Source organism: Aythya marila, assembly GCF_965140915.1.
Source record: "Aythya marila genome assembly, chromosome: 10".
Lineage (NCBI taxonomy): Eukaryota > Metazoa > Chordata > Aves > Anseriformes > Anatidae > Aythya > Aythya marila.
In genome coordinates, this window is record NC_139051.1 from 1,774,203 (window position 1) to 1,789,415 (window position 15,213).

At 45.5% G+C, this 15,213-nt stretch overlaps 1 protein-coding gene across 4 annotated transcripts in view; it reads right to left on the reverse strand.

The window, feature by feature from the left end:
* The window catches only part of ITPR1 (inositol 1,4,5-trisphosphate receptor type 1), a 163,958-nt gene that overhangs the window by 65,557 nt on the left and 83,188 nt on the right, over nt 1-15,213 (reverse strand). For all 4 annotated transcript variants that reach the window (XM_082768397.1, XM_082768398.1, XM_082768396.1 and 1 more), the window contains one exon: nt 14,348-14,459. In XM_082768397.1, coding sequence (XP_082624523.1) covers nt 14,348-14,459 — 112 coding nt within the window. The remainder of the gene's footprint in view (nt 1-14,347; nt 14,460-15,213) is intronic.

The window sequence follows — 15,213 nt, forward strand, 5'->3', positions numbered from 1 at the left end:
TCTATCGATGCCACCTCCAGGTATCCCATTAATTCCAAAAGAATTTGAGATTTCGTAAATTCTCATGTTCTATTTTTGGCAAATCTGCCTTAGGCCAACCGATGCTGCTGGTGTGTCTTATAAATGAAATGTTCCTACCGATTCCAATTCACTACAGAGCTAGAAACCTTCTTGGTGTGAAGTGACAATTAGCAGTTTCAAACAGGACACCCAGCTGCTCTGGAATTATGAAAATTCCAGTAACTTCTTTTGTCACCTGTATTTCCTCAAAGGTTTTAAATATGTAATATAAGGGGAAACCAGAATTCTTTACAGGGAGTCGTAGAAATTAAGTCTTATTTTGCTGAAGAAGGGAGACTTGAGAGGAGACTTCTCAAAGAGTGCCTGCACTAAAAGCCTAAGACAAATGGCTAGAAGGCTTGTACTACCTCAGATACATTAAACCACTTGTCCGTTGGGTCCCTTACTTTGCAGCAACAAAATATTTGAGACTGGTTTACGTGTTTCTATGTGTTTTCAGTCTGTCTTGCTGATGCTGCATTGGACTCAAGCACTTCAACCGATCTGCTCATTTTTCACTGTCTATACCACTCAGACACACATATCACAGTTGTTTTTCTACCAACAAGACACTCCACCAGGACTACTTCAGAACACCAATATTTGCTGTTGTACAAATATAGGTGAGCGACACACCTCTACTGAGCTTTCCGTTTCTGGAGGTTGCGGCAGCTAGTTGAAAGCAAAATGCAGAAAAATTAGTCATTCTTCAAGATTCTTTCATCCCAACGGACATCTACTGGTCAACACACTTAGGGGAAGGGAACTAGCAAACCACTCAACTTCAGCTGAATCATCACAAATGAATTATGGCATAATTACCATTTACACCCTCCCAGCCACCCACCATGCTCCTAAAACAGCTACATTTTGAAAATTTAGCAGGTATCCTTTGAACATCCCAAACTACTTTGCATAAGCACAAAGGCACAAGCTAAAAGCTTTCGTTGCAGGTGCACACAGGCCTGCCACCCAGAAATAATGCACTTTTGGGCAGCTCATTCAGACCACATACACAGCATCTGCGACTTGCACACGGTGAACATAGTACACGCATCCCCAGCGGGGAGGAGGAAGAAGCAAGTGCTGCATGTCACAAAAAGACTTCGAACGCTAGTTAAAAATGGTTCCCATGGATTCCCAGCTATAAACATATTTTTCCTGAGATAACAGATATGTAATACAGTACCAAACATGAACAATGAAATAAGCTTAATGGTGACGGTTTTTCAAATTTAATATGCTGATCATCACATTGAAACAGATAAAGACAAGCAACTTTTATCAAGTAGAACTTAGACATACAACAGAGACCCAAGCATTCAAATCAAACTGCCTACTTAATCGTGGGTAAATTGATTTAACTTCTCAGGAACATACGCTAAGAAATAAGACTCTGACGATACAGCAATACCAAATTAAGTCTGCAGCTGATTGCCCATGTCTGCCTAGAGGGCACACGAACTAGACAGAAAAATCAAGCATAGGCTGGGAGAGTGAGCGTGGTGGTTTAACCCAATATCCGCTGTAGCCTGGGAAACGCAGAGCAGAGAGAGGAAGGCTGTCGGGATCCGAGAGGCTAAATATGGAGAGATCCTACTTCACGGGAAGGAGCCGGAGGAGCGAGCCCTTCCCTTGTGGTGCTCCGTGGGCAGGGGCTCCTTGGCCAGGAAGAACCGCTCTCCGTCCTCCTCCTAATGGACTTTCCTCCTGGATAATTCACGCGGCCTTTGGTACGCCGTTTCCTTGCATTGTCACCTCTCCTGGAAACTTCTCAAGCATGCAAACCATTTCTTTCTTGGCTAAACTGAAGCACAGAGCATTTAAGCCAGGGGATCAAAAGTTAACAGGAAGCCCCACATTCATGCAGAGGAACACACAGTTCCTGCACATCGCGCCGTGCTGAGTACACCCTTGGCTGCTTGTAGGCTGGATACTGGGAAAGCCACATCAAGTCATTAGGGAGTCTGGGCACAGTGTTCTGACACTACCAGGACAACTTGCTTCAGAGAAAAGCAAAAAAACACCTCTTGTGTTTAAGTTTATCAATTACAGCACATAAATTGTGCGTAACGCTGTAAGAGAAATTGGGCTCCTTGGGAGGTCAAGTGGATGTGACTGCAGCAAGATGATGGACTGGACTTGGGATTCCTAATGAAAATGACCTCATTCCCAGACTTATATTGTGACCCCAAATTAATCAAACTTGCACGTACATTTTGGGGCTGAAAACCAGCAGAGATGAAGAATCAGCACTGAATTAGTTTGATCTTTTCAACTTAAATTGAAGAGGGGAAAAGTAAACATTCCAGTTTGCAAACTCCTGCGCCTTCCCACTTTAGCACAGACAGCATGTATAAATAGATCAGCATGTCAGGACCAGCCTCACAAACTCATCTGCAAGCAGAAACCACTGGCCTTGGCAAGGCTCTGATGGATCATTCAAAATTACCATAGCTTTCAGCGATCTTTCAGTAAGAATATACACTCCAAATATTGAAATTGTTAATTCTTCACATCAAAATGGGTTTAAACAGGAAAGAATTACTCAGCTATAGCTACTGTGCTGTTCTTTACGCCATCCTTTGTACTGCAAAAGCACAATATTAGCTTACGTTTTACAAGAAGGATTGAATAGGGAGAGTAGACTGAAGCAGTAATTTTGCTAAATTTCTTGTGCCTCCATATACCTCAGTTCTGCACCCAAAAGAAAAGTGACAGTTCTGGGGGGAAGGGGCAACAGGGCAGTAAGCTCAGGGACCAGGAAGACACTTCACTCGGAGAGGCCAGGTGAGCGGCACACATGAAGCGGGCGGCTTTTAAACTGAAATGTAATGGGCGGCAGGGTCAGAGAGGAGCACGATGTTTTTCCTTTTCACTAGCGGTAGCAAAAGTTCCTTTCAATTTGCTGTACAAAAACCCTCTTCCTTTTAAGTTTCCATTCCCACAAGGCTGGCAAATAAACCACTCATCATTAGCCATAACAGGAGAACTGCAATTTCTTTGACCTGTCGGTGACTGTAATGCCTCTAACATCCATTTCCCCAACACGGGCTGCGCGTGTTTCCCAGAATGGTCTTTATCTGACTCAACACTGGAGGTGCCCACCTCAAAAACCACCACAGCAAGTGACAGCTCAAGCCTGAACTCACTTCATCTCAACGACATATGGAAGAGGTTTTTGTCTTTTCTATCTGGTTTTGAAGAAGGTATAAATGTTTTATTTTCATTCGCATTAAAAATATAAAAAAATCACGATGAAAGTTGCCTAATGCTGCCTCTCACGGAAAATTCAGACACCTAGCACTGGGGATAAAAAAAAGTGAAAATGGTTTGAGGAAATGCAGAAAGATTTTCATTTAGGTTGGAAGCCCCAGGACTGCTTTTCTCATTATTTTTTTAAACTCAACTATGTAGTAAACATCTAGAACAGAAGTGCTGAAAAGGCCTGACACACATTTAAAAGGCAGGCGGAGGCTCCAGTTCACATAGATGGGGTCTCCTCCAAGTAACGACTTCAGCAACACAGGACAGAAAACAGCTCTGATTGTAAAGTTAGAAATGTGTGGAAAAGAACCTTATCAGAAAAAGCTGCACGTGTGTGAGCACACACATACAAACACTAAAAAAAAAGAAAAAAAAAAAAAAAGTGATCTTTTTTTCTTCAGCCTCACGGAGCTTTGAAATTTTGACCAAAAAATGGATAAAACTGCACCCAAAAAGCAGAAGCCTCCTCCATTTCCACCCTCTCTAAGTTCACAGGACTGACAGGTGGCAACCCCCCGGCTGTTTAACTTGCCCAGGCCGATGCTGCTTTCCAAAGCACCTCACCTCTCCTCTGGGTCATGATCAATGAAGCAAACATCACTGTGAAGGAGTTTGGGCAAGCTGTGTTTATTTGGCATGGTGCAGAACTGGGAGATGCCCTGCGTTGCTCAGGAAGCCGGGTTACATCGCCGAATGGTGCCTTCTGGCCCTGAAAGCTGGGAATGCAGGAACTGACCCAACTCCCCGCATATGGCATCTCATTACCGGGGTGGCAAGCAGAGAGATCTGGCATTGAGGAGGAAAGAGGGGAAAAACAACTACAGTCAGCTAGCCAACATCATGTCGGGCTGCCGATAGCTGGGTTGTGCATCCAGATGTAAAGAACTACGGTAAAGATCTCAGATACAACATGCTCAAACCACTGCCCCTGGCTTCTCTGCCTTAACTGTTGCGGTATCAGCTGGAGACCCAGCTGGGACAGGCCTTTTGGGTACCATCCTGGCAGCCCCTCTCCACTGTGTTCCTCCCTTCTCTGAATTCCTCTCCTCTCCTCTCTGCGGAACACATTTAGTACAGCTCTTTAAACACACAAAGCAAAAGTGAGATGTTGCCCTCCTACCACCTCTCCTGACTGACGACACCAGACAGAACAAGTCATGCTGCTGGGCTTTGCAAGTTTGCAGTAGCTGTGGGTAACTCTGCACAGGTTACTTGCGAAGCCTCCTTCACGGGGCCAACGCTGTTACCTCGCAGAACCAAGAAAAGGGCTGGGTGGCAAAGTTCTAGCCTCTGCAGATGATCTGTGGGTGTGTCTGTCAAACACGTACTTGACTTGCCATGGGTAAGTTTCAGGACAGCGGGGAATAACTGGGACCCAAGAGCACTGAACCTGTTTGCCGAACATCCCACATGGCAGCTTTCCCCTGTAACGACCCATGCTGTGCAGCGTATTTTTAGCAGGTGCCGGAGGGTTTTACCCTGCCTCGATTACGAGGCGGTGCAAGCTGTGCAGCAGCTCGCTGTCAGGGCATGGGCTCCCCTTGCAGGAGCTGTGGGGGCTTTCCAGGGGCACGGGCAGCCCCCGGCTCTGCCCCAGCCCTGCCGCAGCCTCGTGGCAGCGCAGCGCCCGCACCCTGCACCCAGCACAGGGACGTGGCTGTCCCCGGCAGGAGCAGCGCTCGCTTTCTTTTTTTCTTTTTTTTTTTTTTTCCCCTCCCTTATCTCAGGGAATTTGCAGAGCCTTTGTGCAGTGCCAGACGATGAGGTGGGAATTTTGGCGTAAGGACCGTCAGCGGCTGGACTGAAAGGTCACCGAGATCTGCCCGCGGGACTTCCTTCTTTAACTTTCCAGAGTTTTCAGTCAAAGCAGTGTGTTTTACTTGGGCGGGGGCTTCCCTAGAGCTAGAGACCTCAGCCTCTGATATGCCACTGACCTTCACTGGCAATACAATCCCACTTGCTTCTCTTAAACACTCGGTCCTGCAGGTCTCTCACGGTAACTGAACATATGAAGGACTACCTTCTCTACACATCCTACATTAGTATTTTTAATTAACTAGAAAGAGGGTGCAAATTTTTGTTGTTATTTTTACAAATAACTGTAAGAAAAGTTCCAGTCTCCTTTTCCAAAGAGCTTACCAATTCTAGTTCCAGTTTGTGCAATAAAAACAGTCCAAAGATTGCAGGATTTCTGAAGGAAAAAAAATATAAGGCAGCCCACAAAAATTTATTAGAGCCTGCATTTCCTCTACTTGAGACATAACAAGTGAAGCACTGTCTAAGTGCAAAATACACAAGAGAGATGACTGTCGTACGAGCTCTCTCTGCAAAGAAAATTTAAAACTGCCTCTCTCCAGCACTCAGGAGGTTAAGAAATTTTCCAATTCCAATCAAAAGACGTACAAAGTAGCCTATATTTTGCACCTTGCTCAGCCACTACAGCTTTGTAGTTTATCATTGATAAACAGCACAGTAAAGGTTACTTCTTCAGTCAATCCCCTTTGAACCTGAATTTTCGCTTCCCTTTTTCACCTAGTTGAAACCTCAAGAAAAAAGCGAAGAGGTAAGAAAACCAAAAAACCTATATTGAGTGGGTTTTTGCAGGTGTATTTTGCTGGTTATTGTTTCATCAAGCTGTATGAAGTACCATTGCTGAATTAAAAAAATGTAAGTGGGGTTTTACTTGATTGTTGTTTTTTTTTGTGTGTGTGTGTGTTTGTTTTTTTACTTCAAATCCTGCACATCCTCAGTACCACGTAATGACAATGGAAACTCAGGGTGTTCCGGGCGTTTTGCTGGGCTTGATCTTTCAGGCTCTTGCTGGCTCTCTGCAGCCAGGGGCCAGCCAGGGACAGCTCGGGGCAGGACGGCTCCGGCACGGCTCTGCGGCGGCTCTGCAGATGGACGCAGCGTGACAGAGCTGCCTGCCCTCACCCCTCGCCCACGGCCAGCCCCTCCGAGCCACGCAGGGACCCCACCTCAGGGGAACGTCTTTATCACGAGAGGCAGCGGTGCACACACGCTGCGGCACCGGCGGAGGCTCGGCTGCTGGCAGCCGCGGGCCGAGGTAACTGTAAACAGCTCCACCACGTTTATTGGCAATCGCCGCTGAAGGTCACACATCAGCAGCGGGCCTAAATTCCAGGAAAAAAAGCTGTTCTTATGTAACTGCTGCCTGAATGTTGGCAGGTGCCCAATGGAGCAGTTCGCTGCAATGTGGCTGGGAGGGGAAGAAAAAAAAAAAAAAAAAAAAAAAAAAAAAAAAAAGTAAAAAGTAGGACATCTCCCAGCCCCATTCAGCATCCTGAGCATGCCACCTGCAGGTCAGCGCTCACACTTCTCTCCTTTTCAGTCCACAAAAATATTAAAATTTCTCTCAGACGCATGTGTTTTGGTGCCCGAGACGTGCGGAAACTGGGCCGCGCTGTCCCCAGACACCTGTCTGGGCAGAGAGCGGCCCTGCAAACAAATGCCCGATGCAGAGGGAAATGTGCTGCTGTCCTCCGGGATCACAGGGAACCCGAGGTGGAGTTCACCATCCCAACGCGGCTTCTGAAAAGCTGCAGAATCTGCTTTTGCATCATGTTTGGATATTTGAGTGGATTAGGGATTAAATTAAAAGTCAATTAAGCCGTTGTGCCCAATTACAACTGAGGGTTAGTTATCACTCTTGTGTAAAGATTCATACTTGGTGGCTCTTGAAAAATTTAGCTTGGTCCTGGACCTTCTCTCTGAAAGAGCAGCATTGCCAACAGCTCCACCAAGAACAAAGTCACCCCAGTGCAAGCCCAGTGAGGAGTAAATTAAAGACTCAGCCCAAAGGCTCTCACAGGGAACACGCCAGCACCGTGCCTTGGGGAGTTCTTCACTACCCGAGACACCTGCCCAGAGCCAATGCTAAGACCCCTCTACTGAGCTCTGCAGCCCCAAACATCAGCCTGATACCATCAGCAGCTCTGCAGCAAGCCAAAGGACAAGCTCTGAACAAAGCACGCCCTAAGGTCACGACAAAACCCAAAGCACCACTGGGCTTTGCTGATTTGTTTGTTCATTTGTTTTAATTAAAACAAATCATGCTTTCCCTCAATCTTTCAAGATACCTCTTCTACTCTCTGTTTTAATACCAGTCTTATGCAGACCCTGTGCTGAAGGTCTGTGAACTTTCAGGCTTTACAGGAACCAGAATGCTTTGGAAATGCTGCAAGAATGACTTTCGTTTTTAATGCATCATAATTTCTGTCCCTAAAATAAGCATTCGACAGGAACCCTGCTGCAATACGGGATGCTGCAGAGCTTGGAAAACATCTACAAAGGCTTAAAAATCCTACTGGGATATTTCTGCCAGAACAGATCATGGTCCTCAGCCTACATTAGTAAATGTTAAAAACAAACAACACTATACCACTTCTCAGAAAACTCCAGTTCCCTCCTCTCCCTCCTTTTCAGGAGTGACACCAAAAGCAAATTCAGGGTAAATCCCTCCTTAGAAAGCACAGGGACTAGGCAGAGTACAAGCAACAGGATCAAAGCGTGCTTGTTGGTCCCTTCATTTCCACAGCATCCAGCACTGCAGATACTCCAGACAGCCGCACGCTCAGCGGGCTGTCACAGAGGTATGTCGCCCCGCGGCCCTTTACGGTCCTTCCTGTTCTGCAGGGGATTTCCTACTGCCAAGGTGAATTCCAGTATTATTCACCCAGCTAAAAGGGCACTCCCTTTCTGCACTCTCAGAACTTATAAAGAGAAAACTGGAGTTACAGTCTCTCTTATCTATCCTAACTTTCAGCAACAAATGCATGCACCTTCCATCATTTTCATCATCACAGAGATCACTGCAACTGGGGCTCGCCACGCGCTGAAATTGCCTCTCTGTAAAGGAGTATCAGATGTGTAGCTCTATCTAGGATCACAATCACATACTCTGAAGTCATGCAACTATGCCATAAAACAGCTACTTTATTTGAGTTTTACCCCGAGGAATAAGGAGCATTTCAGATGATCAGAAAGATTAAGTTGTGCAGAGTTTGACGGGGAGGGAATTTAATAACTTTTTACTAACACTAGAGATTTCTGTGTTCTTTGCCCTAAATGTTTACTGTTGCCAGGGGTGAGAAGCTAAAAAAAAAAAAAAAAAAAAAAAAAAAGGGAACACCAGGATTTCCTTTGAAAATTGTCAGTGGTTCTAAGCCCTGTCTGAATTCCTTCCTATAAGCAGCAGGGCTCATTTCCGATGGTTATAAACACACCTGCTCCCTCCGTGCAGCTGCTCCACTGAGGAGCAATAAAGTTCCTCCTTTGCAGCCTCCAGACGAAATCCTAAATTGCTCCACACTCTTTGGCTGATTTATTGCAGGCAAAGACAGTGCATTACAGCCAGAAACTAAACGGGAAAGAGCTTCACATTATGACTTAATTTGCAATTAAACAATTCAACGTTCTGTCTGAAGTTTCTCCAAGATGAAATTATGTATGCTATTCTTGGAAGCCGAAGCACTGTGCAGTCGGAGGGGTCTAGCACCTGACATCAACGCTGAGGCACTACAGGGTTTTTGTTCAAAACCAGGGCACATCACTGCTATGTGAGCCCCAGATAAAGGGGTGGGTCTGGGGGGCATGAAAATTAGTTAAAAAATGTATGTAGAGAAGGAGACAAGGTACCTCTGCAGCTATGTAATCCTAAATTTGGATGAGACCCAGAGAAACATGAGGTGTCTCACACGGACAGGCCAGAGGTGACGGCAGGGCCGCATGCGGGTGTCCCGCATGAAACAGGGACCTGCCGGACACGGCCGGGCCCCTGCTCTCCACTGCCTGCCCCTGTTATATCTGCACACTATGAGCAGAAAGTCTCCACAGCTGATTGAGTTTTTCACTGAAAGTGAAAGCAGTGATGGGAGATTTATGAAGTTTCTCTCAGGAGAGGTGTCACAGCCCCAGGCTGGGCCTGCTGGGCGAGGGGACCGGGCTGGCTCAGGGAGCGGCAAGGCAGGGGCCTGAGCGTCCCAGCACTGCTGGGGTAAAAACACCACAAAAAAGTCACAACCCCAGTTTGTTCTCATGAGGAACTCGGTTCCTTCCTTCCCTCAAAAGCCTCACTTAACAGGAGAAAAGCCTTCAATACAATGCCAGGGGATGCGTATGCTTTTTGGTCTATTTTTGTAACAAATCTGTTAGACTTCAATTATTATTTTGTTCTCAGTGTTAAGTTTATACTGATAAATTCAGCTGATTGTCATCAAAATGTATATATTCTACAGTAAGCAACTTACAGCATATTTCATTATCTATTCTACCGAATGAAGAGGAGCAGCATTGGAAGTGGTTGAATTTTGTTCCATACGAAAGGTTGGCTTGGGAGAGAACACAGGAAGCAAACCACAACAGGGAAAATACTTCTTTTTTTTTTTTTCCTGGTATTTCAGTAAAATAAGGTGCCAGTCAATCACTTTCTCAGCATTATACATTTATGCAAAACGTATCTCAAATTTAGCACCCACACTCACATTTTGGAGCTGCAGGAGGAAGTTGCTGCAGCTCAGCTCGCTCACCCCAGCCCGAGCAGTGGTGCCCGAACAAAACACACCACTTTTAAAAGTCCTTAGAAAGCTTCAGTCCAGTTACACTGAAAGTTCTCATTCACATACAGCTTTTCTGCTTGTAGAATGACTACATGTAGCACAAACACGGACCGGGCTGTTGCAGTGCCAGCTGAAGGCACGCTTTTCACAGCAGGAAGCTTTTCACCCAGACCGGTAATTTTCATAGAGTTACACCACCTCACTTTCACAACATGTCCTAACGTTTTACGTGGCTTTATGCACCAAACCTGACTAAGAAGCAACAGGAAAGACAGCTCGCTGTTCTGGGGAATAGCATGCCTGTCACCTTTTTCGGTAAGGAAAGCGAGGCAGCCCGTACACCAGGGCACAGCCCTCACGGGCACCCTGTGTGCCGTGCCTTGGGAAGTGAGTAATGGCTCTCACCAGGCAGCGAGCAGAGACAGCTCAAGCGGGCCCTTCTCCAGCTGGCTTCTGACAGGTTCTTCCAACTTATACAGGAATGCCATTAAAAAAGTCAGTATTTGGTTTTCCAAATAGCTGAAAGGACCTGTTCGCAGATGACAGGGGTATCACGGCGCAGTGCTGAACACTGACATTTTAATGGTGCTTACGGCAGTTCGTATTCCAAAAGCACTCAGATCTGGTCCTAAACTTTATGAGAACTATTATGGTACCAGATGATTGCAGACTGCCAGAAACTGTAACTGCCTTTGGACTAATATTCTAAGTAATGACATATGGAATTAGTTAGGGTAACTATTCCCAGCATAGACACACGGCAGACTGAAAACTCAACTAATTCACTGACACAGGCATACAAATCAGAAAGCTCCGTGCTGAAGAGACAACAGGACAAATAACAGGGCTACTCATAAAACGAACACCATAGAAACAACACCGTAGAAGATAAATAAAATTAAAACCTCAGCATTATCCAATTCAATGGTAATCTGCTGGAAAAGAAAGAGGGGGAAGAATTGAAAGCAAGCATTAGTAAGAGAAATTACAGATACATTTCACGTTAGGATCTTATAAATCATTTCACACTTTGATACTGTAACCCAACACTGTGCATATTTTACAGTCAGCACCAGCAATGCTTGCAGGCGGCTGGGCTGTGGCGCGTTCGGGCCCTGACAGCGCTGGAAGTGCCGCGCCAGGGAGCTCCGCAGACAGGATGCGCCCGGCTTTGTTCCTGCGCCAAGTGACAAACCCCGCGGGCTGGCTGACCGAGATCCAACGGCGTCACCCTTGGGCCTAGGAGTCATCGCTAGCGTGAGCTGCGAGCAGCAGTGAGAGTCCAGAAGCTGGATTTCCAGTTTGGGAAGAGAAGTGGAATTTTAAACACTAGAGCTGCATTTTGGGCTAATCATCTGACAGACAGCAGAAAGATGTGCATGAATGACATGTTTCAGCAAAGTAAAAAACTTGGGTCTAGTCTACACTGTCAATGTAGTAAAGTTTTCAGCATATTAAATATACCACAGTATGCTACCCATCGCCGAGAGCCTGAGTGCATGCCAAGACTAGGAGTCTTTAGCAATATGTAAAACTTCAAGCCTTCCCACAGGCTTCTGTACATCTGTGTTCTCACCACGTTTTTTGCATGCTGCTAAGGAATCCCAGCTGTTTAATGAAGGCCTTAGCTAATGGGATCAGACAACACTGCATTCTCATTACGCTTCCCACCTACAAAAGGGACAAGCACACGGGCCAGAGGGTGTGGTATTTTTACTATTTGTGCTGGAAGATTAAGTGTGAGAGGAGGAGTACGATCTTTTTATAAATCAGATTGTTCCAGCGAGCACCACGCAGCATTACAGGAAAATCACATGCCATGCCAAAACTTTCCTTGCACTCTGTTGCTGAACACTGCTTTGAAGTGACTGCTGTCAGTTCTGGGAACATCTCACCTACACAGCACAGCCTGGATGGTCGATATCCTGGTCACAGGAATGAGCTTTGCCGCCTGTACCTTATGCAGGGACTCCCATATTTACATCCAGTGTGTACGATTTTCTTTCTTTTTACACTTCTGGATGATTTTAAAAGCAAAGGTATTGCCTTTTAAGTGGTGACTAAATACAGTTATATGAGTCACAGGGGAGAATAAATATGACTGCACTTCTCACAGCCAGACAGTAGAAGCTGTCCTACTACTACTAGCAGTCTATCTGTAAGCAATCAGTTGCTTTTTCATATTCAGAAATCTACTTCACAAGCAAGCATATTCTTATCTCACATTATGTAACTGATCTGCTGTTTCAGAAATTAATGCATTTTCTACTTTGAAGACTGAGATTCTTGTAGGATTCTCCTTAGTCTGAATGATCTACTAGCTCCATCTTCTAGGAGTACTGCTTTACTCGTTAGCAAAAAAAAATAAGGAACTCTTGTAAATGAATTTCCATTTAGATAAATGAACTGTTCTATCACATTAAAAACTCAAGGCTCGAATTTGGGTTCTGTTCATGTATAAGATCAGCCACCACTTACACTATATTAGCTAAGCTGACCTTAGAGGGCCTCTTTAGCTGTTTTTAATGGGAGAATGTACACCGACACATTTACTAACAAAGTGCGAAACCAAATCTATGATTCTGTTTAATCTTTTACATCCCACTGCTTTGGGCAAGAGAAGGCATCAGCACTCAGCACTTCTGAAAGGGCTCATCCAGCACTACTCCCTCTTGCTGGAGCAGCCTAACTGCTGCTGGCTCCGGCTTGTCCCCTAACAGATCTGACTTGTGCCATACTGCAGATGTCTTAATAAAGGGACATGGGGCTGAAGGCTTCCAGCTGCAGCCAAGGGGCTGAGGACTGCCTCAGGGCTTTGCAGGGAGAGGGCTGTGACTCAGAACAGGATGCTGCCTCTTCACAGAGAAGGACAACGCGTTGAAAACAAGCTGAAAGCTGCACTTGCTGCCCTTTCCTACCAATACTGATCCCCTGCTCTTCCCACATATATATGCTTCTTTCTTACAGTTCATTAGTGCACTCTCCCAAAGTCAGTTTACTGGAAAATATGGAAGATACTGCTGTGCAAAGTGAGGAAAAGCCCTCGGTACAGCAGCAGGTCTAGGGCAAAGCAGCAGGAGGCAGGCTGGATCCCGGGCAGCCGCGAGGTGGTAGCAGCAGGTGGGAAGCGCAGTCCCTGACACATCAGGGAGCACAGCCCAGGCCATCCCTGCCCCGTGGGCATTTTCCTAGGAGTCTCCCGCTCACTCATGGCAGCGCTGCGTGCTCAGCTGGGTGTGCTTGGGCAGCAGCCCACACGCGCACCCACACGCAGGCTCCGTGCTCCATTTGCTCTCCCTCCTGCCAGCTCCTCCAGGTCCCTGCGCTCTGGCGTGCGAGTGCTTGCCTCCTGCTGAACTGGCAATGGAGAGCTACTTGCTGCTCCTACGGTCTCGTTTCCAGCTAAACCAGCCAAAGCAGAGGTTGTCTGTGACATCCCAGCTGGGCATTCACCCTCGTGGTGCTACGGCTTCCTCTGCCTTCACAGCTTCTCCTTCCCTCATGGCTGCAGCTGTAGCTACAGCTAAAAACAGTCACTATGACAAAGCTGTCTGAGCTCTACAGCTTTTGCCTTTCAGGACTGTGAATCTTGCACTATGCAACAACTTCAAACCCTACAGCAAGTGAGAATGGGACACGAGACGCCATCTGCTTCAGGCACAGGCTCCCAGCTGCAGCACACATCCTTCCACGCCACTGCCTCCCCACAGACCCAGCTGCCAATTCTGAACTGTTCACGAGCACCTTCACTGGGAGGACATACTGTATGCCTCTTGCATGGCATGTTCATAACCTAAAGAGCTTTAAAAATGCAGGGGATGCTTTAGATTGGAATTTTGGGAATGGTTGTAGGAATGCCTAGATGCCCAAACATACACACATAGACACACTCTTCTGATTCAAATAGAGAATGAGAATAGGCTTGTACCTACAGAATGACATTCCTCTCACCTGACAAAGGAGTTGTGTGTGGGAAAGGGAAAGAAAAATACATGGGCGGCTGTACAGACAGTTTCCATCTATAACTCACAAGGTGATGATTCAGATGTATACAAATTAAAATTAAACCACAAAATATCCTCTTATTGCAAGGTTATGTGACCCGATGAAGAGTCACCTAGACCTAGCAAACAGATAAGGAGGTTATATCCTTCGTAAAAATGTAACCAACTTTTATTTTTATTTTTTTACAGTGGCAGCAACTGCAAGAATTGAGTTAAACTTGCACATCTAAAGTACAAAAGCAACAGAAGCAAGCTTACCTTTCAAGTTATATTTGAAGTTGTTGACTAAAATTTTTTTGTTCCTGATTTGAACTTGTTCCTGATCCACAGAAATGCTTACACATACAAAACAGCTTGAAAGAGCCAGAATAATATTTTCCTTTACTGAATAATAAATACAGTGCTTAACACAGAACAATGAACTGTAAATTACATTACCTTTTCTCCATAGCCTCTATCTTTGGTCATCATTTCCCTGAGTGTCTGTAATACTTTAATACATAGTTTCTCCTCATTCTCCTCCAGCAGCTGTTTAGTATGCTTTATTAATCTGAAAATAAGCAATCAATCAGTTCATTTTAGTACTAATTCTAAAAATGGGATAAGATATGTGGCTCTCTTAATTAGTTTAAGCTGCAAACAGGTTTTTATTAAAACATAGTTCTGTCATGCCATTATACAACCATCTTGGGAATATTCTCTCAAGAGCAACATTTAGCCAGCTACTAGGACTCTGGGCTTTGGTGAAGCTGTGAAGAAAACTTGCAAAGTCCCTGGCAGGAGGATAGCTAGATAAAACCCATCTGCCTACAGGCAGAAAGAAATCGGAGGAAGGAGCAATGTAATTTAAGACTTGATGATCCTCCAGAACAAACACGAAGAAGAAAACCGTTCCACACGCTATTTTGTTAAAAACACACTGAGAGTTCGTGGATTGTGCAATTAGAAATCCACTCTGCCCGGCCTTTGTTACTCAGTTACCCAGCTTCCCTCAGCTCTGTGCACAATCCACCTCTTCGGGAGGTGATCTGAGAACCGGGATTCTGCTCTGAATTGCCCTCGAAATGACCCTGTAATCTTTCCTTTCCCTTCACTCCAGATTTGGGCACAAAGTAGGTGATGCATGTGATAACAATTGATTTTGACATAGCTCCCCAGCATTAAGTGCTACAAGGACAAGTACCTCGCAAACATCATTAGGGTTGAAGGCAGGGATCAGCTCCAAATTTTATACTAATTTATACTAGCGTTCATTACATTTGTTTCCTACAGCAAATAGAGATTTTTAAGCATTTGCTATGAGA